Genomic DNA, 26580 nt, shown 5'->3' with positions numbered 1-26580 from the left:
CCCTCTCAGTAGAACAATCTTAACCTAAATCACAGCTTTGGGGGTAATGGAAACTAGCATTCCATTGGTTTCCAGAATTTGTAAAAATATTGAAAAGAGAAAGGAATTTATTTCTATGAATGTTGTTTCTTCTTTTGCTACTTTATATGTTGGAGTACTTTTCTGATTACGCTAGTGTAATATTTGTTAGTTGGGATCTCCAGTATTTGTTCTTCTCTCAGTCTTTCCTGCCACTGAAATCCAGAGGAAGAATGTACTTAGGTGTTAATTCTCTTCATTCAAATGTAGCAGCAAAAATGACGGTCTGTTTCCAAAGTTATGTCATTTGAATACTCACTGTCTTATTCTTTGGGAAAGCATTTAAAATTAGGAAGGGAACTGTAGGCAGCTGGAACATGGTTCTGATCTGTCGTCTTCTGTGAACTTTGTACAAAGTGATAATTTCTCCAGGAGAAGACCCCATATGCTTGAAAGCCCAAGAGCCTAAAATTCAAGTATTGAAAATTATGTATACTGAATATTGTCAGCTTATGTCAGGGATGCACAGTTATCTCCACACTTGGGATTGTTGATTCCAAAATCATTAGGATGGTTGATGAATAAGTTTACAGGATGAAGGAAAAGATTCAAGATTTTATTAAGTCATTAGGAAAACTTATGAATACGTCACTAGACAAATTATATCCAGGGAAATATCTTCACAATTTATTTATTTATTGTAAAGGCAATCAAAACTTGCATCCCAGGTTCAGTATGTGTTTCTTAGCCAAGTTATATATAACAGCTGGTAGCATTGTAATAAAACTTAGGACTCAAAATAGCAGCTGCAGACTGGTTAAATGAGATAAAAAGTGAGAGAGAAGTTAATATGTGCGAAACTGAGCCACAGTGAAGCTTCATTTTTTGCCTAATGTCTCTCAAGAAGGCAGTGACAGCACTGGGCATTCAGATCTCTAAAGTGCTAAATAATGTTAGTGTGGCCACATGCCTCTACACTGCGATGTCTAATACAGTAGCAGTGCCTGCGTCTGTTTGGCAGTAAATAGATGCTTTTCTTTACCCTAGATTAAAGTTAATTCCCAGCTCTGATGATGATTTTCAGCATCACCTTGAATGATTTACCATACTTTTGTGTAAGTTCACTGTCTATAAGATGGTGGTAATAAAACTTTTGTAGCTTTTATTGGTCTTGGAGTGGCAAATTGCGTGCATAACTTTTTGTCTCAGAGAGTTTAAATGAGACTATTTGGACAGACAGGATGTGGCCCATTTCAGTTGCAAAGTCTTAAATGGGTTTTGTTGAGGAAGGCAGAAAGAATTAGACTCACGACCCTCTAGTCTTACAGTGTTTAGTTGATTTAAGAGCTTACTGCAGAACCACAATGAGTATGCAAAGTTTAAGTCAAACAAAAAGACAGACTGTTCAGAAAGTGATAAGGGATGCTTTTCCTGAATGACCCTTAATTCAGACTGAAGGTGATGAATAGCCTTACCAGACACCAATCCAAAGAAGAACAGCTAATGATACTCTTGGCACATCAGAGAGAGAACGGTTTAATGAAATCACAGACAGAAAGCCAAATGGCTTGTGCCTGACGTGGATTGAGAAAGTATCATCGGTCTCTTGCTGATTTATGTGCATGTGTGATCCAGATGAGGCTGCAGGATTTCAATCAAGATAATGTGCATAATTAAAAAGCAAAAAATGTACTGATGCAGTGGCAAAGGTTGATGGAATCTAATTGGAGAAGCAAATGAATAAGTAAAAATAATTTTATTGCATTTTTGTGCTAAGCTGTATAGACAGCTCAGCAATTAAATCACTAATCAGACAAGAACTGGCTGACCTCGGAGAGAAGTAATCTCATTCCTCAGCTGGATAGGAAGATTTAAAATATCTGCTCAAATCAATGTTAAAAGATATAAAACATACAGGAGAACATTTTGGGTTTCTGTTAGGTTTATGGTTTATATTGAAATGGTTCTTCTTACAGATAAGTGATCTAGTTGATTTCTTGGAAAGCTACTATATAATGATGCTGTTTTTATTTTGAACAGAAACTATTTTTCAGCAAATGGAATTGCAATTTTGTGTGTGTTAGTAATTATGTGATTTTTTAAAATTCTTCTAGCCTCTTTAATAAGCAGACAGAATTGTCTTTGTACAATTTTGCTTGAATATCTAAGAGCTACCTGTCTGCTTCTAAGGTTGTGATGATATTTGAGGTGAAAACATGAAGCCTTGGCATGACTTACCTGTGGTCTGATTCTGCCAATCTCCATCACACTGACCGTTTTTCTGGTCGCTGATTTGTATTGTGTTGCCTCGAGGAACCCATGCAATGTATGTGAAGTGTCTTCAGAGTAAAGATCATACAGTAATTTGTGGAAACTATAGGGGTTGATTTATTGTAATTAACTTGCCCTAGGAACTCAGCGAGTTCTTCCATCCTTTCTATGGGCAGGCAAGGAGGTATATGTTTCTACCCTTTCTCCCAACATATACCAAATCTAGTGCTCAGAATCACAGATCACCAGGCACTGGGATCAGGACTCTCTCTCCTGAGTGATCAAGGGATCAGGTCTACTTCAATGTGGAGGAAGAAAATCATAATGTTTATCACTGTTCATCGAGGATCATGAACACTTTGTGAATGGGAATATGAAAAACTCACCTTGAACATCATGCTAGAACATCACATAGCCTGTAGAATGAAAGAACCTCAGCTGCTGCAGCTGCAGCTAAAAAATCAGGTCTCTTCTATCTACCTTAACTCTGAAGAACTGTCATGGAAGGTATATGGAAGACATCCTGGTATTGTACACAATGAGGAAAAAAATAGTAAGACCTCGAAGCCTCTTTTTGTGCTTTGTTTTGTGATACAAGGTGGGGCTCAGAAACCTGTATTTAGATACCTGGATAGCTTGCCTGGCTTATCAGAAACTCTAACCACCTGTGGTTGCTCCTTCCAATGAGAGTCTGAGGTCCTTTATGGTGGATTGTCAGCCTTTTTTGTTTTATAGTGGGATCTTAGGGACTACCTCTTACATCTGATAAATTAGCTTTATTGGCATATTTTTTTTTTATTAGACTGTCAGAAAATGTTTTGCATATTTAATTCACGGCAATTTGTCCTCTAAGTCCAGTGCAACTGGCTGTAGCATTGGAGGTAAAAGTTTGGTCAATATACAGCTTCCGTCCATCACCTTGAACACTGTCTGCATAAAATGGTACCAGTGCAATAGTACATCAGGAGAGTATTTTGTTCCCAGTCTGTACCATTGATCAGGGGACTTGAAACTGGTACATCCCCAGCAGGGAATTCTTCAGTCTCCAGTTTGACTTAAAGGCTGTGATTTTAGTTCATGACTTTTCTGATTCTGTTGCTGGTGTGTTGATGAGATGATGACAGCTATGCTATGTGAGCAGTAGGGAATAATGGGTGGTCCTAGTGTTACACCATGAGGTGTCTGTAACCTATGTTCAGGGTTTTTTAAAAACGTGTTTTAGCTCTGATATATCTGGATCTGTAAACACTCGTGGTGTTCCACCTTTCAAAACAACATGTGAGCAGTGGTGAGAAAAGTGGAAAGGAATTTTCTTATTGGTAGGCAGAGGAAAAGACTAGCTGAAATGAGATGATTCAAATGCCCCCGCATCCCACCCCCTTTAAACTCCTCGCCGGGGCTTTCTTCTTTGTACACCACTCATTCACACAAAGAATTTGTGGCAGTTATAATGGGAAACGGCTACCTGACTGATGGTTGGAACGAATTAGCTTAAAACTTACTACTTCCATTTGCCTTTTTTCAGAAAACCCTAATTTCTGCCAGAATGGTTCTAAACTGCCTGGAAGGTCAGCATGACATTCTGAAATTGCTGCTGTCATGTGCTGAAAGACATACCGAGTGTTTGGAGTTTTTTTAAAGGCACCTCAACTATTCATTTACCATATTTAGGACTCAATTCATTTTTATCCTTCAATCCTTTCACATTACACAGCAATGAAAAGTGATATCGACACTGAAGGCAATTATAAAACATTTGCCTGAATGGTGTTAATGGACATTTATACAAAGAGACATTTATGCAAATGCCTATTGGACATGAAAATGAAGTCTTGTCTTTTTTAAGACAAGAAGATATATTATGAGATATAAGTTTCTCTAAAAAGTCTTCAATCTCTCTTCCAAAAGTTAGTTTTAGTCTTGGGTCCTTCTTTGCCTGGGTTATTCACAGCTGAAAGCTAGATAAGTTTGTGACAGGTGTATTTCTTTTCTCTCTTTCCCTATGTAGAACAACACAGGGACAGTGAAGGAAAACTCAAAACATTAAAAGCTGTGTAACAGTACATATCAGTGAATATATTCATTGGGCAGTCACTTTCTGTCCCAAGGTCACTCTTCCTAATGTATTTGGTGAGAACTGTACTTTGGCACTTATTGTTCTACAGTTTATTAAGAATTTATCCTGTATGTTAACACAGGCGTGTGTATCAACTACAACTACTGTGTACCCAAGTCCAGACAACCAGAGAAAGGCCACTATCTCTCTGTGTGTTTGGGGGGGAATTTTCATAAAGAAGAAATGAAATTTCCAGCTGAAGTTTGCCACAGTTGCCACTATTTGATTAGTTGCAGTGGAGACCTATAATTAGCTCTTATTTAAGAAGGCATATGGCTCCAACAGATGGTAAAGGGAAAAAAGCAAGTTAGATAAACATGGCTATTTGCACAAGATTTTGTGGTCTCCTTCGGTTATATTTTGCAGTTCGGTTCTTAGGTTCTAGCAAGACAGCATACTGTTCATTCGAGGAATGTCCACGTGCCTTAATTTTCACTAAAAACAGGAAAACTAGCATGGCCTACAAGCATTTAAGAAGTTTGGCAACAGTAGAAGAAATCAGATGACACAGAATCTTAGAAGTTAGTAATTGAACACATATTTGGTGGAGACTCTAAACAAGAGTTTTATCTCTTCGGATATTACTGGGAATTTCATATGAAATGAATAAGAACAAGAGAAAGTGTGTGTCTGGACAGGAGAGGGTAATCAGCAACTAGGCAGTTTTTGGTTATGTTTCTGACAGTACCAACCAGGAAGATATGTGCAATAAAAATCTCTCAGATTGCAGGGAGGTGGGCTACAGCTAGTCCAAACTGAGATCTTAAAGACTTTACTATGTACACCCATCTATAGCCGCCCTCCCCGTTCAGCTGTGTGAGAAGACTGTGTGACTGCTGCTAATCTGCTTCAGGGCAAGGGCAATGAGCTCAGCTTAAATTGCCTTCTACTGCGACGTACCAGGAGATGACTTTCCACTCGAGAAGATTGGGAAAGATCACATGAACCAGTGACACAGCTTAGCTGCGTAGGTAGTAACATAAGGTTTGTGGGTAGGAAGGTGTTGATGCTCGCAGCTCTTTCTCAAGTGAGAATGCCTTTCATCTGTCTGTGCACGAGTGACCTGGGAGAATGAACCTATCTACATCTGAAGGTATATGAGATTTACTTGTGTGGGAAACCAAATATAGAGGCTATGGTATGTTTCTTGTAGCTCTGGATTAATCTGAAATACAAATGCTTTGGCGAGCACCGTTATTCATAATGAAGTACTTACAGTAAAGCTCTGTTTACAACTACAACAGCTTGGTTTGCCCATGTTGTTGAAGAGTATCTTTCATTAAATCAAAGCTTAGCAGAACCCTAAATTTCCATTTATTTGAGCAGCAATATAATAATACTTCATTCCTGAGATAGAAAGAGAGATTCAAGAAGTTTCCGGCTACTGAATGATTACCTTGTTTCCAGTGCTATAGCTGTAAAGAGAATAGATTTGAAGTTAAATTTGTTTTCCATAAGGATTTTTTTCCCTGACTGTATAATCACTTTCTGTTCATTTTAGACCTCTCACTCAAAGCTCAATAAACAGCAGAGAGAATTCTGGAGAAGGCAGGGTGTAAACCTGAAGTCATCTTTCAAAAAGGCCATCCACACTGATGTTCCCTGGAGTAGTAATTTTATGTTTAGAAAAGAAATATGATTTTGTTCTCTTCTCTGTGTAGAGGATAGGAAGTGATGTAACACCTCCAGCAGCAGAGTGCCAAGACTGAGTCGCCATGCTTCCTGCTTCCTTACTTTGAAAAAATAATAATTTATCTTATTTCTCTGGGCTAAAGAACAGAGGACAAAGTCAGGGTGAATCCTATCTCTGATCTTTGTCAAGCCCTGAAGGTGAAGTGTACCAGAAGCTGAGGTAATGGAGGATTATGAGTATGGCGATTTCCCCCTGTAATTCTCAGCAAAGCTGTAGCAGTCAAGTCCTACAAGATTAACAGAAAAGTTGTATGGGAGAAAATGTGCTTTGAAGGAGGTTTTAATGTATTTTGCCTGGAGAACACAGCTTTTTCACATTTCATTTATGCCTCGTGGTCCTTGTTATGTAGGGTAATCTGACATTATTTAAGGTTATTCTTAGCAAAGTATTCAAAAAATAAAAAGGGGATAAAAAAAAAGCCAAGGATCTAATTTCAAGGCTTTCTCTGTGCTTCTGATATCCAATGGAAGCAGAGTTTAAAAGTTATGCAAAGTGATTTAGTGATGATCATCCGAGCTGTGCATAGTCTGTGTAGCATTATGAGTAAGAACCTTTTCCTTTCTAATTGTTGATTTTTATTCAGAAACTGTCTAAAATATGCTGTCTTTTACCCTTGGCTCCCAAGGCTTTGAAGATACCCTTATATCATCACTTAGTGCAAGAATTTGAGTTAGGAGCTGTGTGGTTAGGCATTTATGTGTTTTTAAGCCTTGATGTACTAAATACAAACAGAACTCCAACATTTTGGCATCCCTGCCTATGGCAGGGGGTTTGGAGTTAGATGATCTTTAAGGTCCCTTCCAGCCCAAACTATGCTATGATTCTATGATTTCTTAAAGGTCATATTATACTTAAGTTCCTAAACAAATCTGGGTCACAGGCAGGGATGCCTACTACCCTGAAAAGGCTTGTAGCTTAATATTTATTCCATTTTTCTTTGGCAGTTATAGACATCAGGAGGAAGAACAATTGAAAATATAATTAAGGAAAGAATTTAGCTGTTGAGATAGGAGCATGCTAATGACTTACATGCCAGATTGTAGAGGACTTAAAAACTGGTCAACCATATTGCTAGCAAACAGCAAGGATCCACATGACTTAAGTGGCTCTGGGGGAATCATTCATCATCAAGTCTTTGCTGCACCGAGATATTGCCAGTTAAAAGTCTGTCCTTGACAGAAATCAGAGGTTGATATCTGCATGTGTCATTGTCATTGTTGATTTGGCCAAGGTGAGTTTTTTGTTTGTTCACTCGAGGAAATGTTGCTGTAGAACAGCTCTGAAGCCTCTCAAACCATTTTTAGAGAGGTTAAAAATGTATATATATAAATATAAAATAGCGAGTACATGATGGTTAGAATAAAGGAGATTTAAAGGAAGGGAGATAGCGGAGAGATGGTGGGAGCAGAGGAAGGAGGTTAGAAAGGCTGAGTTGGTATAGCTGGAGAAGACACCTGAAATAACTGGCCAGTGGAGTTTGGGAGAAGAAACGTTAGTCTATCTGGTGTGTGTACTAGGATCTTGGAAAGGTTGAAGGAGCAGTTCTGACTTGCAGAATACTATAATGATCTTTAATTATTTTTCCCCAGTAACATTTTCTTCTCCCCATATGAACATCTGCTGTCCAAAGTAGTAGGGATGAGATCAGAGAAGCCAAAGCACAGATGGAATTGAACTTGGCAAGGGATGCAAAGCACCATGCATCCCAGGGTCCCGAGGAAACTGGCTGATGTAGTTGCCAAGCCACTCCCCAGAATATCTGAAAATCTATGGCAGTCAGGTGAAATCCCCAGCGACTGGTAAAAGGGAAACATCACTCCCATTTTTAAAAAGGGTAGAAAGGAGGACCCAGGGAGCTACAGGTGAGCCTCACCTGTGGCCTGGCAATATCATGGAACAGATCCTGCAGTAGGCAATGTCAAGGCACATGCAGGACAAAGAGGTGATCTGAGGCAGCCAGCATGACTTCAGAAAAGGCAAATCGTGCCTGACCGATCTGGTGGCCTTCAGTGATGAAGTGACTGCATCAGTTGACAAGGGAAAACCGACTGATGTCACTGGGAGAAGAACTCACTGAGAGCAGCCCTGCAGAGAAGGACTTGAGGGTTCTGGGAGATGAAAAACTCGACATGAACCATCACTGTGCACTTGAAACCCAGAAGGCCAACTGCATCATGGGCTGCATCAACAGAGGAGTGTGCAGCAGGGGAGAGAGGCGATTGTCCCCCTCTGTTCTGCCCTCATGAGGCACAAACAGAGGGGCATGTTAGGCACCAAAAGTTGATTTCATTATCAACAACCACAGAGTACATCAGATTATACCTACTCCCAGGAGGCAAAGACATAGTTAAGTGAGATTTGATCAGATCTCACATATCTCTGTAGGGAACTATGGTTCCTGACTGTGTTCTTCAGGTCCTGGTGCTCTTTGTGGAAGATGTTAAACCAGATTTTACTATCCATTGCTTGCTTAATTCTGCTTTCCTATACCACCTATCTTTATACACACTGAGATGTTATGAAAAACTAATTTGTTTTATATGGGCTTTTTCATGCCTACCGTAGATAGTCCCTACTTCAAGGTCCTTTCTTTTTTTAAAATGCCATCATTTAATAGTCTGCGAAGGAATTGCTAGGGGTGGTATTAGGATGGCGATATATTTCCTGTGGAAGGAGTAGAAAGAGAAGGAGACACAGACTTTTCAAATTCCCTTAAATGAACAGTGGTGCAGGACAGCTGTCCTGTTCATGCTTGTGATGGTTCCTGCAGCCCTGGGAGTTCTTTCACTTTCCAGGTATTTTGAAGGCTTTTTCCACCCAGAAAAAGATAGCCAGTGAATGCAATAGGATTACGTCTAGCTTAAGGGACACTGCAAGTGTCACAAACACCTCCTAAAGAGGAAATTTAGCAAAAGCCAAATTGCTTTTTTGCAAAATCAAACTTTTCTTGCTGAGTTCACCAAAGCTCAAGCACTTGAAACTGTGGAATAAACAGCTAAGCACAGGTCAATATAGCCTTAGCCCTGTCAGTTTCCACACACTACATCCATCTTCCTTGGACTGCACATGAGTGGTGGGCAGCGCAGGCACATCCTAGAGCTGTTTGGGTAACTAAGGTTTTGCTAGAAAGAGATTTGGGGGAGCCTTTGAAGCTTTGCTCTCCCACCACCCTACGCTTTGTGCCAGAGGACATGGAAGGAGTGTGCGCACAGGTGTACATCTGCTACTTCTTCTGCCAGCAACCAACTCTAAAGAACGTCAGCCATGTAAACGCCAACCTTCCTGCCACGGTGTCTGCTAGCAGACAAGTTTGCGGGTTTAGAAAGACATGGCTGTCAGAAAGCATCCCAGGAACAAGGAGAAATCTGTAAAAGTTCCCGGAATGATGATGAGGTTTTCGTGGAGCAGGCTAAGGAAACGCCTGTCTGGCACGGGTACCACTTGCGAGTGGAGGAAGCTGAAGCAGGGTGGCACAGCCTGCTCGCTGCCTGCACAACAAAGCACAGGGTGCGTGAGCGAGTGCTGCTGCCTGACGAGCAGCGTCTGCGGGGATGTTGTCATCCCCTCTGCTCTGAGGGGCAGGACGCCTGCATTGCCGTCAGCATTGCTGAGATGTCTTCGTGCTGCTGAGCGCTCCTCTGAGGGATCTCCTGCCACAGCCTTATGTCATCCTTCAGGAGGGAGAGAAGCAGGCGGCGGCCGTTCAAGCAGGCAGCGATGGGTTTTGCTTAGGGGATGATCAGGCACTCGTCTGCTGCAGTTCTCTGCCAGATCTCTGCAAAGCTATATCTGTGTTCTTAAAACTAAGCAATTTTTGGCCCCGTAGTATATCCACACGCACAGATTTGAGACATCCCTAAGCGTAGTAGCTTGTCTTTGATTTCGACCTTCCCAACAAGAGAAATGACTCTTTGTGCCACCTTGCAACTCTAGCTCCTAAAGCAATTACACACTAGCAGTGGTCTGTGCAGGAGTGCATTTGAAAAGTAAATGACATTAAACTTTCCATCTTAGAAGAGTACCAGTATATCAATATCCAAATCAAATAACATAAAGCTCCCTTTGTCTGCCAGATAGGAATAAGAATGCATTATACCCCTAATATGATTTTTGCAGTGTCTCTAATATGATGAGATTTAAATTAAAATAAATATGACTGCATGCTTTGAAGAGCTAATCAGGCTGAAACGTTCTAGCCTAACGGGTGTAGCACAAGGAAATAAATGTGCATTTATCTAGGCTGTCTGGACTTATGCAGAGCTATTGTGAAGGATATGTGCTGGGAAGACAACAGCAGAGTGAAACACAGGCTGATCCTGGGTGTGCTTGGTAAAAGTCAGTAACAGGAAAATGATTTGTATGTAGTTTGCATTGATAGCCCTATGGGCCTGGTCCTGCTAATTAATTAGCACAAGTCCTATTGCTTTTTAATCTTTTCCTCCTTCCTTCTCCTCCCCCTCCCCCCTTTTTTTTTCAAGAAGGTGCTTCTTTGTCTGCACTATTCCAGTTCCAACAGACAGGTGCCACAAAAATTAATCATTATAATGACAACTGTACTCCATACACTTGTCTACCAGGACCTTTAGTACTCTTTTTTTTTAAAAAAAAAAAAAAAACTTCACCTTTTTTTTTTTTTTTCCATCCTAAACGAATGTTACCTCTGGAAATCTTTAGTCCTTTGTCAGTATCAACTCTCAAACCAACTTCTGCTTGCAAGTTATGTATTCAGAAGCTCTACAAGTTATGCAGCAGTAGCTTTAGCACAGCAGAACAGACCTGTCCTGATTTGAAACTCTTGACAAACCAGCAGTCCCCAAGACTTCTTGACCTGGCCTTTTATCCTACCCCAGCTCATGAGCTCAAAACAATTCTGCAAAGACCCAAATTCCCAGAAGTATCTTCTGAAAAACTGTTATTCTTTTTAAAAGTCGTGTACCTGCTGGCTTCCTGATGAAGATCACAGATCTCTCTCTCTTTGAAAGACTGATACCAGTACACCTTTTTTAAGCACACCTCATCAGGAGAGTTCCAAAATACCATTTGCTAAAGGATTACATTTCAAAAGCTCAGGTCGCTACAGAAATGAATGCTGGAAAAAAGGTAAAGCTGGCTCTGAATACATTTTGGAAGTTGTTTTTGCTCAGGGGCAATGGAAGTAGAATTAGCAAGTGATTCAGATTAAAAGCCAAGACTCAGTTTGAAAGTACCTCACTCCGGTGCCCAATTGCTCATTAAATGGTCACACAGGCATCGCAGACTCCTCTGGAAGGAACTCACTGTAGTAAATGTTGCCTACAATGTAGTTTTGTACAGCTAGGCAAGCCATACTCTGCTCCTGTCAGTGACAGGTTTAATAAGTAGTGGAGTTCGGGTGAAAATCTGTTTCGTTCTAAAGCATGCACCTTTTTCTGTTGGATGAACAACGTCTTAAATCCTAGCGGCTCCACTGTAGCCAAAACAAGATGCATACACCGGAGGCATCTAAAAGTTAGGACAGACAAATATCAGCTCAGTATACGTGAAGCTCATTTGTGGTGATGTGATTTATCAGCACACAGATGAACCATTGACTGTCTGAATTCAATGGGCAGAAGCTTAGGTGTTGTGGTTTCACCCTGGCAGCTCAGCACCACACGGCCGTTCCCCAGGCAGGATGGGTTAGAAAATGGCAAATGTAAAAGTGCGAGAACTCACGGGTTGAGATAAGGACGGTGTGCTAGGTAGAGCTAAAGCTGTGTGTGCAAGCAAAGCAAAACAAGGAATGCATTTGCCACTTCTCATCGGCAGGAAGGAATCAGCCATGTCCTGGAAAGCAGGGCTCATCATGTGTAATGGTTTATTGGGAAGACAAATGCCAGCACTCTAAATGTGCCTCCCTTCCTCCTTCTTTACCCCAGTAAATGTGCTGTTGGCTATTGTCCACACTCCCAGGTAGTAACTTCTGGGAGCACCAAAGGTGACAAGAAAACTGCTTTTTCTGAAAGATGCCCATTGCAGATAAAAGTTGAATTTTTATCATGTGAGCACCTACAGTCCATGCTTCTACAGACACCCTAGAAAACATTTGATGCTTTAGCTTTCATTAGAAATAAAGTCAGGGCAAGTGCTGCCACTGGGTTAGCTATTTTCACTTTGGAAACCAACCTGCCTACTTGTGTTTAACACCTGTTTTCTTTAAGTGCCATGCTTGGGAACCTGCAATCCACAACAACAACTTGCTCCATTAACATTAATTATTGATAATGCAAGTGTTTAATTAGAAGTACTAATACAACTGGCCTAGAGAATCATGAAGTGTAGGAGAGAAAATAGTCTCCCTGCAGAAATCACACTGTTAGTCTGTCTGTGTTTTGTGCAGGTGATTCCAGCCTTTGCTCGGCCTGCGTGCATGAAAACAACGTTTACAGCAGAATATTTCAGATTTTGTACAGGAACGAAGAGATCATTCTTAATGAATCAATGAACTTCAGAGTACACCTGCTTCTGGATGGCGAAAGGGTGAGTTGTCTTGGGATACTCATAAAAAACAGGAGGGTTGGGATTCCTCTTACCTAACTTTTAGGTGTCCATCACACAGATACCTCCATATGAGATGTTACCATGGGGTTCCTGTGTTGTCACAGGTCAATATAACTGATGGAGGTGAGAGCACAGCTTATCTGACCTATTATCAACATCTGCCTTAGAAGGAGATCCTGTACTTGTCCTTCTCTATGTTGATGAGGGTGCATGGGGTCATTTGTTTAGATGTGAATGCCAACACTGAAAGCATCTGCGTTAGGTCAGATAGACCCTATGCACTGCACCTATCATGACGAGTAGTCCACACCCTGGCTTCCCAGTGGAATAACATGTTGACATGCTCTAGTACATCAGTATATCACAGCAACTCCAATGTGTCAACCATAGGTTGTCCCTTGTGTACTAGATCACCATTCTGCATGTCTGCGTAGATGAATCTCTCCTGAAAAAATCAGCAGTCTTCTGCATCTTGCTGGGACCAGCTTCCCTACTATCCATTACTGCTACCTTCTCCTTTCTCCTTGTGACTGTTATTTCTTTCTTTTTATTTATTTTATTTTTTTTTTCTCCCAGCAATGAGAATGTTGTGACTAAATTGCCCAATCCCTTTCCACCAAAGTTCTCACCCTTCTCCTTAGTGCTCCTGATTGCAGGAGTGCCTGGCAGAGTAGCTGGAGCTTACCATTCCTATTGTCCATGCAGGACCCCTATGGCTTATTTGTTCTCTGTCATGTCTCAGCTAGAATGAGCTCATGCTGTGATCCCATTTGGCATCTGTTACTCCAGGCAAGCACCCACACAAGTGAAGTACGTGATCTGAACCACTCATCCTGCAGGGCACCTTTGGTTTCCTCTAACTGAACAGAAACCAGTGTCTCCCACTGACTTTTCCTATGCCTTGAAGCTACAAGAGAGAAACAATGTTAGAGTATGGGGAGTGACATTTTTTTTCTGGAATTTTACACAGAAAAGGGAGAAAGATTCATTGTACCATGACAATCAGTCCTGGCCCAATGTGCCGTTGCTGTGCTTTGCCTGCACAAGGGCTGGTGCAGAATATATTGCATTAGGACATGCTATCAGTGATAATGAGAGACATATGACATCAGCTGTTTTGTTTGTTTGTTTGTTTGTTTGTTTTCTTTTGTTTTTCAAAATCAGTATGCCATCAAAAATAGGTCCTATTACTTGTGCAGCCAGTGCGAATCAAGGGCTATGCACTGAACCTGGGGCCAGAGATGCTTGGCTGTCCTTCATTGTGTAACTTCATATTTGAGCACGGAGAGATTTAAAATTTCTATTTTCACTAATTTCAACCCATACATACCTGGGTTATATATAGATCTAAATTGAAACAGCTGGAGAACCTAATTTAAGCTCATTTCACATGCTTCCCTTTCCCTCCCACTTTTTTTTTTTTTTTTTTTTTACATGCAGTGTGATCAATTTATTCCTCCCTAGAACTGTTGTTTTGCGCTTACAGGAAAAAAATGCTAAGTTCAAGGTTATTAATATGCGTTAGAAAAATGTTCCAACATGCTTAATTGAATATTAATTTTATCCTTCCACAGTGGAACATCTCTGATTAAACATCCCTCCCCTCAAATTACAGCAGTTTCTGCAGTGTTGAGCAGGGATGATTTCTGATGATTTTTGCATTAATATTCAGAAAGCTATGCACCTCACAAAATGAAAGAAATAATCCCACGATATTGCTTGCAGCTAAAACTTGTCCTGACTCGTGTGCTGTGCCCATCACACTTACCTTTATATAGGAGGTTCCTTGGGAAAAGTAGAACTGCCCAATTCTGTACTTACAGAGTGGTTTTACAAAGAGAAAACTCCATTATCTCTGTGTGATGAAGTTGCTTTGGCTTTTCAAGGGTGTAGAACAAGAGGATAAACAGGTTTGTTCACCCAAAATGAATTTCTGAAGGTATTAAAAAGAATCAAATTAAAAAAGTAAAGGTTTGTAAAACTTCAAGCATTTAGCAGGTTTGCACAATTCACTTATGATTAATGCTCCCAGTTCTCTGTTTTCTGCTGTTATATCTTGTCCTCTGTGACTGTAAAAATTCAGTATAAATATGGGGAAAGGCAAAGTGTGTCACTTAACAGGGCACCCTGCTCAGAAGAAAAGCTATTATATTTTCAGCTACTGTTCAGAGATGGTATTGCATGTCTATCACATAATCTCAGATGCAATTCTTGCAACAGGGCTTTGGAGAAGTACCTTGAGGTCAGCAAAGCCTTTTGAATATTGTCTCTGTTCATCACTTCTTAACTTATTTAACACAGAGCGTATGTCAGTCCTATGTGTGTCTGTTGTGTACTATGGTGGTGTTTTCGGTGGAGAGGCATGAGTCTGTTTGCTGCTTTCTCTGTAAATGGAAGATATGATAAATGGGCAAGGCAGTTAGACTGGGTAATGGAAGTGTTGGGTTTATATGCTCCTTGTAGTTTCTGCTGCCGGAGCTGGCATTATCAAATATTACATCAAGGGAGTAGTATGCTTTCTCCTCATGGTGCTGGGGTAGTTCTGTAGATGAGGTAGGCTCAATACAAAAGAAAAAATAAAAAATTGCAGTGTGCATGTTCAGATTAAATTGTTTGCTACTTTTTTTTCGTTTTTTCGTTTTTTTTTTTTCTTTTTCTTTTTTTTTTTTTCTGTTTAACCCTAGATAAGCTTAAATATGGAAATATGTCTTTTTTGTCTGGCTTTATATGGAAGAAGCCTCAATTATCCATCTAGAAGTCGCACTGAGCATACCTTTCACCATATAAATGGTTCTTTAAAACTCTGTCATTTCTTAGATGCCTTTTTCTGTGTTATCCCAGAATGCAGTGTTCTTTGAATTCATAGGAAACAATATTGCAGGGCTGAGGCAGCCTTTAGTGTTACAAAGTCTAATTTATTTTCATAAGCTTTTGCTTTCATTCCTATTAAAGAAGGAGCAGTGCCTTTTTCATCAAGCAGTAAAACAGGTAACTTGTCTCCTTGCTTGCTGGCTCCATTTGGTGACAATTTAGCAGCTGGGAGAGGACAGGGTGAGGCATGCTGGGATATAATGGTATATTAGATTTTGTACTTTCCAGAGAAATTTAAGTGAGATGGGACAGCCAGATGATTCAGTCTGACGTCCTGGCTAAACTGTTAAATATTATGGTAGTACATCACAAGGATGCTGGAAACTTCAGTTACAACTTTTATTGCAGCTCTTAGAAACTAAACCAGAAAAAAAAAATAAATGTAAGCTTGAAAACTTAGAAATAAAAACTGAAATGATGCACTTGATTCTAGACTGGTTCAGCAGAAATAGGAGTATTTTGGTTTCTCTATGCTCTTTATTGCATATGCTACTTATACTTTTTATATACAAATCCCTTTTATGGAACAGATTCCAAACAGTGTTTAATGAAATGCATCTCCTTATCAGTTCTTTCCTTTGGTGAGAGAGGCAGAGGGTACAAACCAGCTTGACTTGTGGACAGTGCTTTCTGGAGAATTTTGTGCGCTCACAGCCAAATGTGGTGTTTTTGGCACAAGTTAAGGGCCAAGGTAGGAGCACCAGGGGAAATATAGGCCCATCCCAACGATGAGGAACTTTCCACAAGACACAAGATGATGTTACAAGAAAGTACAGAGTAATATTAAACTGATGCAAACAAGAAAGAATTAATCAAATCTGAAAGAAAAAAATTAATTTATTTCAGCCTTACTTGATTTAGCGGGGGGGGGGGGGGGGGGGGCGGGCAGGGGAGGCTGGGGAAATGCATGTACTTATTTCAAAGAAAGCTTTCAAAATCTTTCTTCAGAACTGTCTTATTTCATTTTTGACTGGACATGAGATCAGCATGTGAAACGTTTCCCAGAGGTCGGATGTTCTGATTTTCCCTTACTTCTATTTATTTATATGGAATATTAGGGAAAAGAATAATATTCCTTCTTTCATATGAATGTATTTCTACAAATAAAGATCTTTATCTCCCCTTTCATGAGTTGTGATTTCAATCATTAATATTCCTGAGAAGTTGAAGAACTTTTTAAAAAACATCAGAAGACCCTTCATAGCTTCTCTGGAAGGACTACCTCCTGGCTTAGACAGTCAAACATGAATTATATTTCAGAGATTTGTTTTCAAGCTGATTTCTTGAGTAGGTTCATTTAAAACTTTACATCTTTTCTTCAGGGAAAAAAAATCTGTTTGTCTATCAAACTGTTGGGCAATTACCATCTGTAAATAACTGTGAAAAACACCATAATAGTCCCAGTAGTGCTTAAAGGAGCAACCAATATTTCATTTAAGGACAATATTATTGCATACAGAAGACTGACAAATAGATGATTGAAATCCCAATGCCTCTTCTATATGAGTTATGGAAAGGCCGTTTCATTTTCTCTCCTGTAAAGGATCTTACATACTTTGGTTCTAATACGTGAAAAAAAGTAAAACACAGCGAAGTCTAGCAAGAATCAAAGCTGTATATTAACTTGTGTCATGTAATTTCTGTATGTAGCTGTTATGTCTGAGGGTTGGATTGACTTCTAGATAGGCTTTGTTTGTGGAGAGCTTTAGATACTCAACTCATGCATAAACCTTTCAATGTTATTTTCTCATGAAGATTCCAGTATAGAGCCACAGTCCAATTTTCACTTGCTTTATTATTTACACCTCCGGTATACAAAGAAAAACATGCACTCTCTCTAGTGACAACTGTGACATGATTTTATATGGGTTCTTACACTGTGCTGGGAAGTCTAATTTCAATCCACTTGTGGGACTAAATATACACTATTGTACAGTTGCACTGTAATGCTTGATCCTGTGCAGCAGTGAATACCTCTCAGATACCTGCTCATTGCCTCAGCCTGTTTTGGGCTAGTGTCACTGGCCTTCTGTCTCTGAAGATATTGAACTTGTTTAAGCTCAAGCTAATTTCAGTGACAGTTGCAGGTGCTCAGCAGTACTTAGGCACAGACCCAAAATTTCAACCCTCTGTTGGCAGATGAGGTTTGCTTTGTCTGATGCTCTATACTTGAGATTAATTCCTAGTTTAAATTCAGTCTGTAGCTTCAATAATGATTATTTCTTTTGCAACTGCCAGCAACTGTGATTTTTAGTGACAACAGCTCATTAAAAAGGAAAAAGTCTTTTTTTGCTGAAAGACATACTTCCAGATGTTTTGAGACAAACACAAAAGAGAAGGCACATTTTCAGTAAACAGAGGCTGGAATTTTCTTCTCACATCTCAGTGCCTGTGATCATGCTAGAAGAAACACCATATTACTTTGGAAGGGTCTACATTTTACATTTGATTTTTTCAACAAAGTACAACCAGTCCTTGGCTCTAATTTTTCTTGCTTCCACAGAAAAAGGCACACTGCAGATGGAGTTTCAGCTTTGGGAAACGTATCTAAACATGTTCTAAGCTATGTATTTTATGGATCCTACCTGTTAGAGTGGGTTAGATGCCTCTGACATTGTCTTCAGTACATTTTTGGTATATTATATTAAGAAGGTGCTAATCTGCTGGAGAAAGTAGACTTCATCTTGCCTAATTTAAGCCATTTAAAATTTGAGTGGATCAAGACCAATGTATTTGTCCATGCTCCATCTATTGTCAATGGAAAGAGACAGGCACAAACAAATCAATTATCCATTGTAGATGTGTGCTTCAAAATGGGTCATCTCACTGCGTGTGTGTACTTGTTGCTTTCCACTGACAAAAGACAGAACCTAGATGTCTCGCCTTAGTTTTTTTGTGCCTAAAATAGGGTAAAAAGGTGTTGTCTCTGTACTACTTGATCCCCAGTGTGCAATTCTGCTTTTCCACCTACGTTCCCATGTTTTTCCAGTGTACTATGGTACACAGCAAAGGATACTTATACTCACAGAAAAGGAGTATTTTGGTAAAAAAGTGAGTGATTTTCTGTTCACGTTTCCATTTATATTGATAAAAAACAATTCTTATTCTACTAAATATACATTGCTGCAGAAGAAAAGACATCCCAAAGGAATAAAACACAGATTAATCCCTCTTCCAGTCTAATTTAGTTACTTCCTTAGATTATAGTTACTTCAGCTGTGCCAAGCTGGAAGTGTTTTCCAATGTTGACTTCTCCAGGTGAATGTAATGAACTGACAGCTATCCCCATGTGCTGTCTCACAAAATCCAATCCAATATTTCATTGACAATCAGAGAAGGGTAATCTTGTTGGTGGGATCTATTAGATGAAGGTACCAGTGAGTCAATTTATTAGGAAAAATCATCCCCCTTTGTCTTCAGTATTGTAGGTGCCAATTTATAAAGATAACTTTGCCTTTCTCTTTTGTAGGTGGAAGATGCATTGAGTGAGGCAGACTTTCAGCTCAAGTTGGACCTGCACTTTACTGATAGTGAACAACAGTAAGTGCTGTTTTAAAGCTCAGTTGGTAATGCAGGAGTTTGTTCAATTGGGAAATGACTTTGAAGTGAGAGCCCTTTCGAAAAAGGATGTCTTTGATATGTCTTTCCTTTTCCTTAGTGTTGAAGTCCTTTTGTTTCTCATCGCTGTATTTGAAAAGCGTATCTCACATTCCTCTATTAACGAACAACATTTTTTCTCTTTTAAGTGAGAGTTTTAAGTGTTGCTCTATCTCTACTGCTATTGAAGTTAAAGGAAATATCATCACTGACTTCCATTTGAGAGGGTCTGTTGTTCAGGAATGCATTTATCTCAGGAGACAACTAAAGGCTGAAGATATGTGTGTGAACATGTTGAGTACTTTTCTTGTGAGAGAAAACCAAGGCGGTTTTGATATTTTAGGAGGAAAGACTCTTCCCATTGACTTTGATCTCTTCCCACTGCATTTGATTCCAAAATCTTGGTGAAGTGGAAATAGCATCTGTTCCTGAGACATAGCAGTAAGCGTAATCCTAGACCTTATTCAACCTTGCTGAATCACAGAAAAGGTTTCTCATGACTTCAGCAGCTGTGTTTCATGTGTTTTTATTCATATCCATAAGCATCTTAACAAATTTCAGGGCATGTGTTTCCTTTATCTTCAAGATATAACAAGCGAAACCTTGTTCACAAAAGCAGGTGGGACTGGACCATCAGTCATCAGCTGACAGAAGAAACAAACATAAATGAAAGCCAAAAATAAAAAGAAATGCAACTTTCACATTATTGTGAAATTGTGGCATAAAACATACATTTCATTTCTGTTATCATCTGAATGATTAATCTGGTTTACTTTAAACAAAAGCAGTGGTATTTATAGAAAGGTATTCTGCAAACCTCACTGAAACATTTCTTGGGACTACAGTGTACTCAACCAAGTCATCTAAAATTTTCTTAGCTCTGGAAAGCAATTGACTTAGATCAGAAGTGTCTTTAATGCTGTAAAATAATTCTATTTTTTTAGGAGTGACTTGCACTTACTTTGGGAGAATGTGGTTAGGCATGGTCTCAGGTCTATATCTCATTCTTCTGCTTTACAGATGTCTTGGATGTCATATGGCTGACTGCACACTAGGAAAGTTGTTCTAATATAGTTATAATCAACATTGAAATAAAAGTCTTGGGTTTTATTTACTGAAAATAGAAAAGCTAGTCCTAAGTGTATAATTTCTCTGCAGTTACTTAACCTACTCCTTTGCCTGACCTCTTGCAAAAAGTTTTTCAGAAGATCAGCTATCTAGAAAGGTACTCTGAATATGTTCTGTGCTCTATAGATTGGTTTTACACTAAAAATCACAATCAGTGTTTTTTTCTGGCTATGAACATACAAGCTGAGCACTTTGCTAACTGCATGTTATTCTGCTATTTATTAGTTCTTGATGATTCCAGACCTAGTATATAGGTGGACAACAAGGGTGATCACAAAGGGAAATTGGATCTGCATTATATATATTTCTCTTTTGTACATTATATTTATACTTATTATTTATATTTATTATATATTGCATTTACACTAGTACAATGCAAGATACTCATCAGTTATGTAAGCTGTCTTGAAGCTGTGAATGTTACCAGGCAGTGATAAAAATTCAGCTCAAGCCATCTCCCAGACTGCTGCTTGTAGCATGTTATAGGCTGTGACAACTCAAGCTTTCACTAATCCTTGTAAACCTCTTTCTCTTCCAGGCTGAGAGATGTTCCAGCCATTCCCATGATCAGCAGCCGTACACTGTGTCTTCACTTCCACCCCCGGAGAGGTCTGCACCACCATGTTCCTGTCATGTTTGACTATTTTCACCTGTCAGTGATATCCGTCACAGTGCATGCGTCACTGGTAGCATTACACCAGCCTCTGATCAGGTAAAGGACACAGAAATGTCTCGTGAAAGGCAGAGGAGATCCCTCTTCTGAATGCATTTGCTTATTGTATAGGAGAAGCAGAGATCATAATTTAATTTCAATTTTTTTTCGTTATGGGCTAGGATTCTGGAGACTGGATCCAGCCTCTGACACGGGTTCCTTTCTTTGATAAGACACGAAGGGCCTGATCAAAAAACAGCAGTCTGCAGAATTTCAGGGAGACTTGATCTCTCTAGTCCCCATCTGTAACAAGAGAATAGTGAAATTTCTTGTCTCTTCCTTGTCTGTCTTTCCTCTTTAGTCCAAAAGCACCTAGGAACATTAATATATATATTTTCTGTTGTTTTGTAAAACATTTTGGACAGTAGGTCTCTAATCTCATTTCTGGCCTCTGGGCATTAGCATAATTCATAACATGGCTGGAAGGAAGTATGCATGAGTCAATACTGGATAAGCCTCTGTTGATTTTTTCCCTTGTAGCATCATCTGATTTAACCATGGAGCAGTGTAATACTAACTGCCATGGGGCCTAGGTGTGATTTATGTTATCTGATTCGTAAGGACATGAAAATAATTCAGAACTCCTTCAAATAAAACAGGACCGGAGGTCAATATCCTCTAATATTTAGAGCAGGCGAGGGGAAGCAAAGGTCTTTCTGGTAATTTACTTTCTGTCCAATCTTGTCATCGCATGATATAAAGAGTGCTGAAAGGGAGGGAACTCCTTGGGTCCTGGAACAAAATGCAGTGTTCAGTATTGTTCAGACCCTTTTACACTGGCAAGGCCTTGCTGTTTACCAAGCGTATATTGAGTTTGACAAATACTGAGTGATGACCACTGTGTCAAAAAGAAAAGATGGTTCTCTAGACTCTCTTCTTTTCTTAGATTTCCTATTTTGACTCAATATATCTTTTCTTCAGTTCTTCATTTGTATAAATGTATGGTGTTTACCTGGTGCCATTCAATGAATTAAGATTGTAAGAGGTTGAGTAGTGACAGTGATGTGAGTTGTATTAGTACCTCAGACTGAAAAATCTGTCTTTTCTTCCTCCACTGAGATGCAGGTAACTGCTGTTATGACTTTCCTGCTATGTAGATTTTTAAAATAGTGAATTAAATTGTAACAGACTACTCCTAACCAGATAGTTCTGCTCAGATAATTTATCCATTGTTCTACTATACAAAAGGGTGGAAGAGCAATAGTTATCAGGCTTAATGACTGTTTTCAGTGCTTTGTTATCCTCTAATGAATGGGGCTTCAGAGAGTTGTTACTGCTATTACACATAAATTGCATAATGAGCAACTGTTCCAGATTATTATAGCTTTCAAAATATGATTTTGTGGACATTTATGAAATATACAATATTTTTACTTAGTGCAACAAAATGAAGATTTTTGACAACACAATGCAGAGTTTCATTTTCTTAAGCCAGTAAAATCATTCTGAAGTGTGATACTGAGGATTTATCTTGTTAAATTTTCGAAACCAAAAGAGTATCTTGTTCTCTAAATATAAATCAAGGTGAACAGTATAAAAGAAATGTCAGTGGCAAGCATCCTGAAACAAAACCAAACCATGAAAACCTACTTGCTTTTCTCTCATCTCAGAGATTACTTGTTTAGCACTGGCCATTGGGATTTACTGGGAACATGGAAAAAATGTGAAAGCACACCTTTATTTTGTAGCACAACAGAGCCCAAATGATCAGAAAGCCTTTTTTGAGACATTATAAAAAAATAAATGCATGATTGTTACATTGTGTGGGAAATATATATATATATATATATATATATATATACACTGTGTTTTACTATGTTTTATTTTGCCAACTTAAACTATTGTGGTATGTATCTTATATATATGTACATTCAAGGGCCATGTGCCCTAGAAGAGTACAGAAACACTGTCCGGATGTGCAGGGATGGGATCAGGAAAGCCAAGGCATTGACAGAACTAAACTTGGTGAGGGATGCAAAGAATAACAAGAAGGGATTGTACGGGTACATTGGCCACAAAAAAAAAAAAAAAAAAAAAAAAAAGACTAAGGTGAGCGTTCTGCCTCTGACAAATGAAGAAGGAGAACTGGTAACAACAGACAAGGAGAATTAAGAGGTACTTAACAACTTCTTTGCTTTGGTCTTCACTGGTGATCAGGCTTCCCACATCTCTTGAGTCTCCAAACCTCTAGATGGGGGCTGGGGGAGCAGAGTCCCTCCCACTGTGAGTGAAGAGCAAGTTCAGGACGTTCTGACACAACTACTACAAGTCTATGGGCCCTGATGACATGCATCCCAGGGTCCTGAGGGAATTGGCTGATGTAGTTGCCAAGCCAATCTCCATCATAACTGAAAAAGCATAGCAGTCAGGTGAAGTCCCCAGTGACTGGAAAACGGGAAACATCATTCCTATTTTTAAAAATGGAAGAAAGGAAGACCTGGGGAACTACAGACCAATGAATGTCTCCTCTGTGCCTGGTATTATCATGGAATGGATCCTCTTGGAAGCAATATCAAGGCACTGGCAGGACAAGGAGGTGATTTGAGGCAACCAGCATGGCTTCAGCAAGGGCAAATCATGCCTGACCAATCTGGTGGCCTTCAGTCAACAAGAGAAAACCAACCAACGTCATCTACTTGGACTTCTGTAAGGCCTTTGACACAGTCCCACACAGCATCCTTGTCTCTAAATTGGGAAGATATGGATTTGAAGGGTGGACCATCCGGTGGATAAGGAATTTGCTCGATGAATGTCGGTCGATCTGTTAGAGCGGGTCCAGAGGAGGGCTACAAAGATGCTCAGAGGGCTGGAGCACCTCTCCTATGAAGAAAGGCTGAGAGAGCTGGGGCTGTTCAGCCTGGAGAAGTGAAGGCTCCAGGGAGACCTCATTTCAACCTTTCAGTAGTTAAAAGGGACTTTTAAAAAAGATGGAGAAGGACTCTTTACTCAGATAAATAATGATAGGACAAGGGGGAATGGCTTTAAACTAAAAGAGGGTAGGTTTAGATTAGATATAAGGAAGAAGTTATTTACTCTGAGGGTGGTGAGGCCCTGGCACAGGTTTCCCAGAGAATCTGTGGATGCCCCATCCCTGGAGGTGTTCAAGGCCAGGGTGGATGGGGCCTTGGCCAACCTGATCTAGTGGGTGGTATCCCTGTCTATGGCAGGGGGGTTGGAGTAATATGATCTTTAAGATCCCTTCCAACCCGAGCCATTCTATGATTCTATGATTTATTTCTACACATATTTGTACACCTATATCTAAGATAAAAACAATTCTAGACATGCTCTATAAATAAAGTTCACATATTATGTAAAGTTGAAATTTACTTCTGTCTTGAAGTTGTCCTGGAAAACAACTTAGCCTGAAACACAGATATCTACTCACATATCCCCTTTGGACTCAGCTTTTCATATTTTATTAGATCTGTTGGCAAATTATACATTCTTCCCCAAAGTCCTTCCCTGTTGCCTGTATTTGAACAGAGAAACCCGTAGTGAAAACAGCAGGATCAATTCAGGCCCTTCCCTGCTGGGTAATGTTCACCTTCAAAAAGCTCCCACGGGGCAAGCCTTACCAGGATGCCTCCATTTCCTCCTATTTTTTTTTTATTACTTTTTTTTTGAAAATGAACATTTTGCTATCAATGTTTGTCCTGGTTAATAATTCTTATACTGTAAATATTATATTAGATTTGATACTTTGAACCCTTCACCTCTTATAGAACTGAGAAAAAGTGAAATTCTGGATTATGGGATTCTTTTTAGGACCCTGGATGGAAATTTTGTGAATCAGCTTTTCCAGTGATCATAACCTTCAGCTTTGTAATGGGGTCCGTATTCATGGCAGATGCTAATGGCTTTATGCATTTCCTAAGGAGGTGAGAGCCTGGATAAAAAGGCGATGAGGCAGAACTAGAGTCAATTCAGCTCTGTTATCCCCACAGCAATCATATTGGTTCCAGGTATGGGATGATGAGGAACAAAGTGGGATTGTCTTGGTCTTCAAGTGGCTGGGTAAGCTGGACCACTGGAGGCTGAGTCAAAAATTTTGTATTTCCAGGCAGGGGCACAATAATAAGGGACAGGCTGGAGAGATGGCAGGTAAGGAAACCCATGAAGTTCAACAAAGGCAAGTGCAGGATCCCTTCACCCCGAGGAATAACCCCAAGTACCCATACAGGTCAGGAGGTGACCTGCTGGAAAGCAGCTCTGCAGAGAGGGACCTTGGAGTCCTGGTGGCCAGCAGGCTGACCATGAGCCAGCAACGTGGTCTTGTGGCCAAGAAGGCCAACAGTATCCTGGGGTGCATTCGGAAGATTGTTGCCAGCAGGTCAAGGGAGGTAATCCTCCCCCTCTACTCAGCCCTGGTGAGGCCACACCTGGAGTACTGTGTCCAGTTCTGGGCTCCCCAGTACACGAGGGACGTGGAGTGAGTCCAGAGTACCTAAATGTGACAAGGCAGTTGGAGAAGAAAGGTGAGGAGGGTCTCCCAGTTTGGACACCAGTTTTCTGTTTTGTCTTCTGTATATATCAGTTTGGTTTCTGGCCTGAGACATTGACTTTTCCTTTAGCTCCCTGTCGTTGGCTTTGCAACTGGCCCAGTTTATAAATGAAATGAGCAGTGTAGCCCAGCATCAGTACTTAGAAAAAGAACTTTGCTCCAGCTTCATTCAGACCTCAGTAAATATTTCATCTTTCCTTGGGACACATCCATCTCTGTGGTGTGCAGATCTACTTAGTTTCAGGCATGCTGCATGCTCAGTTTCTTTCTTATATTGGACTCCTGTAAGAAACGAACAGCAAGAAACATGGTTATGTGCTTCATTAATTTCATAGACCTTTTGACCACTCTTTCCCAAGAGGAGTTAGCATAAATTACTGTTTATAAAAAAATATATATAAATGCCCTACACGTTCTATTTCCTTTTAAGCAGCATGGCCAGTAGTATCAGATTGTCACTTCTGCTGCAAGTTTATCCAGGGATGTCAGATGATTTATACTTTCTTCCCCTGAAAGCTTTCGGGAAATTTAAGCACTGCGTTTCATCACCAGACTGGTACTATCTGTACAGATTGGGTCTCCTCAAAGCCATGCTTTGTCTAAGGATCAGCTCACTTGATGGCTGCTGCATCTGCAGTGTTATTTGCTGTGGCTCTTGGGCTTCAGCTGAAAACATTTTCAATCTGAAAAAAAAAAAAAGGCAAGATTTGAAAATGCTGCAAATAAGCGAGTACCTCCTTCACAGGCAGCTGACAAACCTGATTTCTCTTGTTTGCATAAGAAAGGGGTTTAATTTCCTCAGCTGCCTGGATTCTCCTCAACTTTTATCCTCTCCCCCAGCTTCATACCTATATCTATGTGAAAAGCAAAGTAGACTTCAGAGTTTTGACTTGTTAACATTAAAATCTTATTTGCCCATATCCAAAAGAAACAGGAAATCTTCATGGTGGTATCTGAGATGGGGAAACAATGTAGTACCCATTTTGCAGGCAATGAAACCATGATGCAGATACTGAATTTTGTAGTGCCTTGAGCTTGCTCTGCTGTGGCAAGAGGAAGCAGAATCAAAGGGACATTGAGTATTTAAAGGTTTCAGCCCTGACCTAATTCAGCTGTGCTCCACTGCACTGAGGAATCAGGCCAACCCTGGC

At 39.9% G+C, this 26580-nt stretch overlaps 1 protein-coding gene across 1 annotated transcript in view; it reads left to right on the top strand.

Annotated features, from left to right (window-relative positions):
- The window catches only part of FAM135B (family with sequence similarity 135 member B), a 141728-nt gene that overhangs the window by 53654 nt on the left and 61494 nt on the right, over window positions 1-26580 (top strand). The window contains exons 3-5 of the mRNA XM_035561690.1: window positions 12457-12596; window positions 18958-19028; window positions 20752-20925. Of these exons, the coding sequence (XP_035417583.1) occupies window positions 12457-12596; window positions 18958-19028; window positions 20752-20925 (385 nt within the window). The remainder of the gene's footprint in view (window positions 1-12456; window positions 12597-18957; window positions 19029-20751; window positions 20926-26580) is intronic.

This window comes from Cygnus atratus, chromosome 2, assembly GCF_013377495.2.
Source record: "Cygnus atratus isolate AKBS03 ecotype Queensland, Australia chromosome 2, CAtr_DNAZoo_HiC_assembly, whole genome shotgun sequence".
Taxonomy (NCBI): Eukaryota; Metazoa; Chordata; class Aves; order Anseriformes; family Anatidae; genus Cygnus; species Cygnus atratus.
The sequence above is the reverse complement of the archived record's forward strand: the minus strand, read 5'-3'. Positions and strand labels throughout refer to the sequence as shown.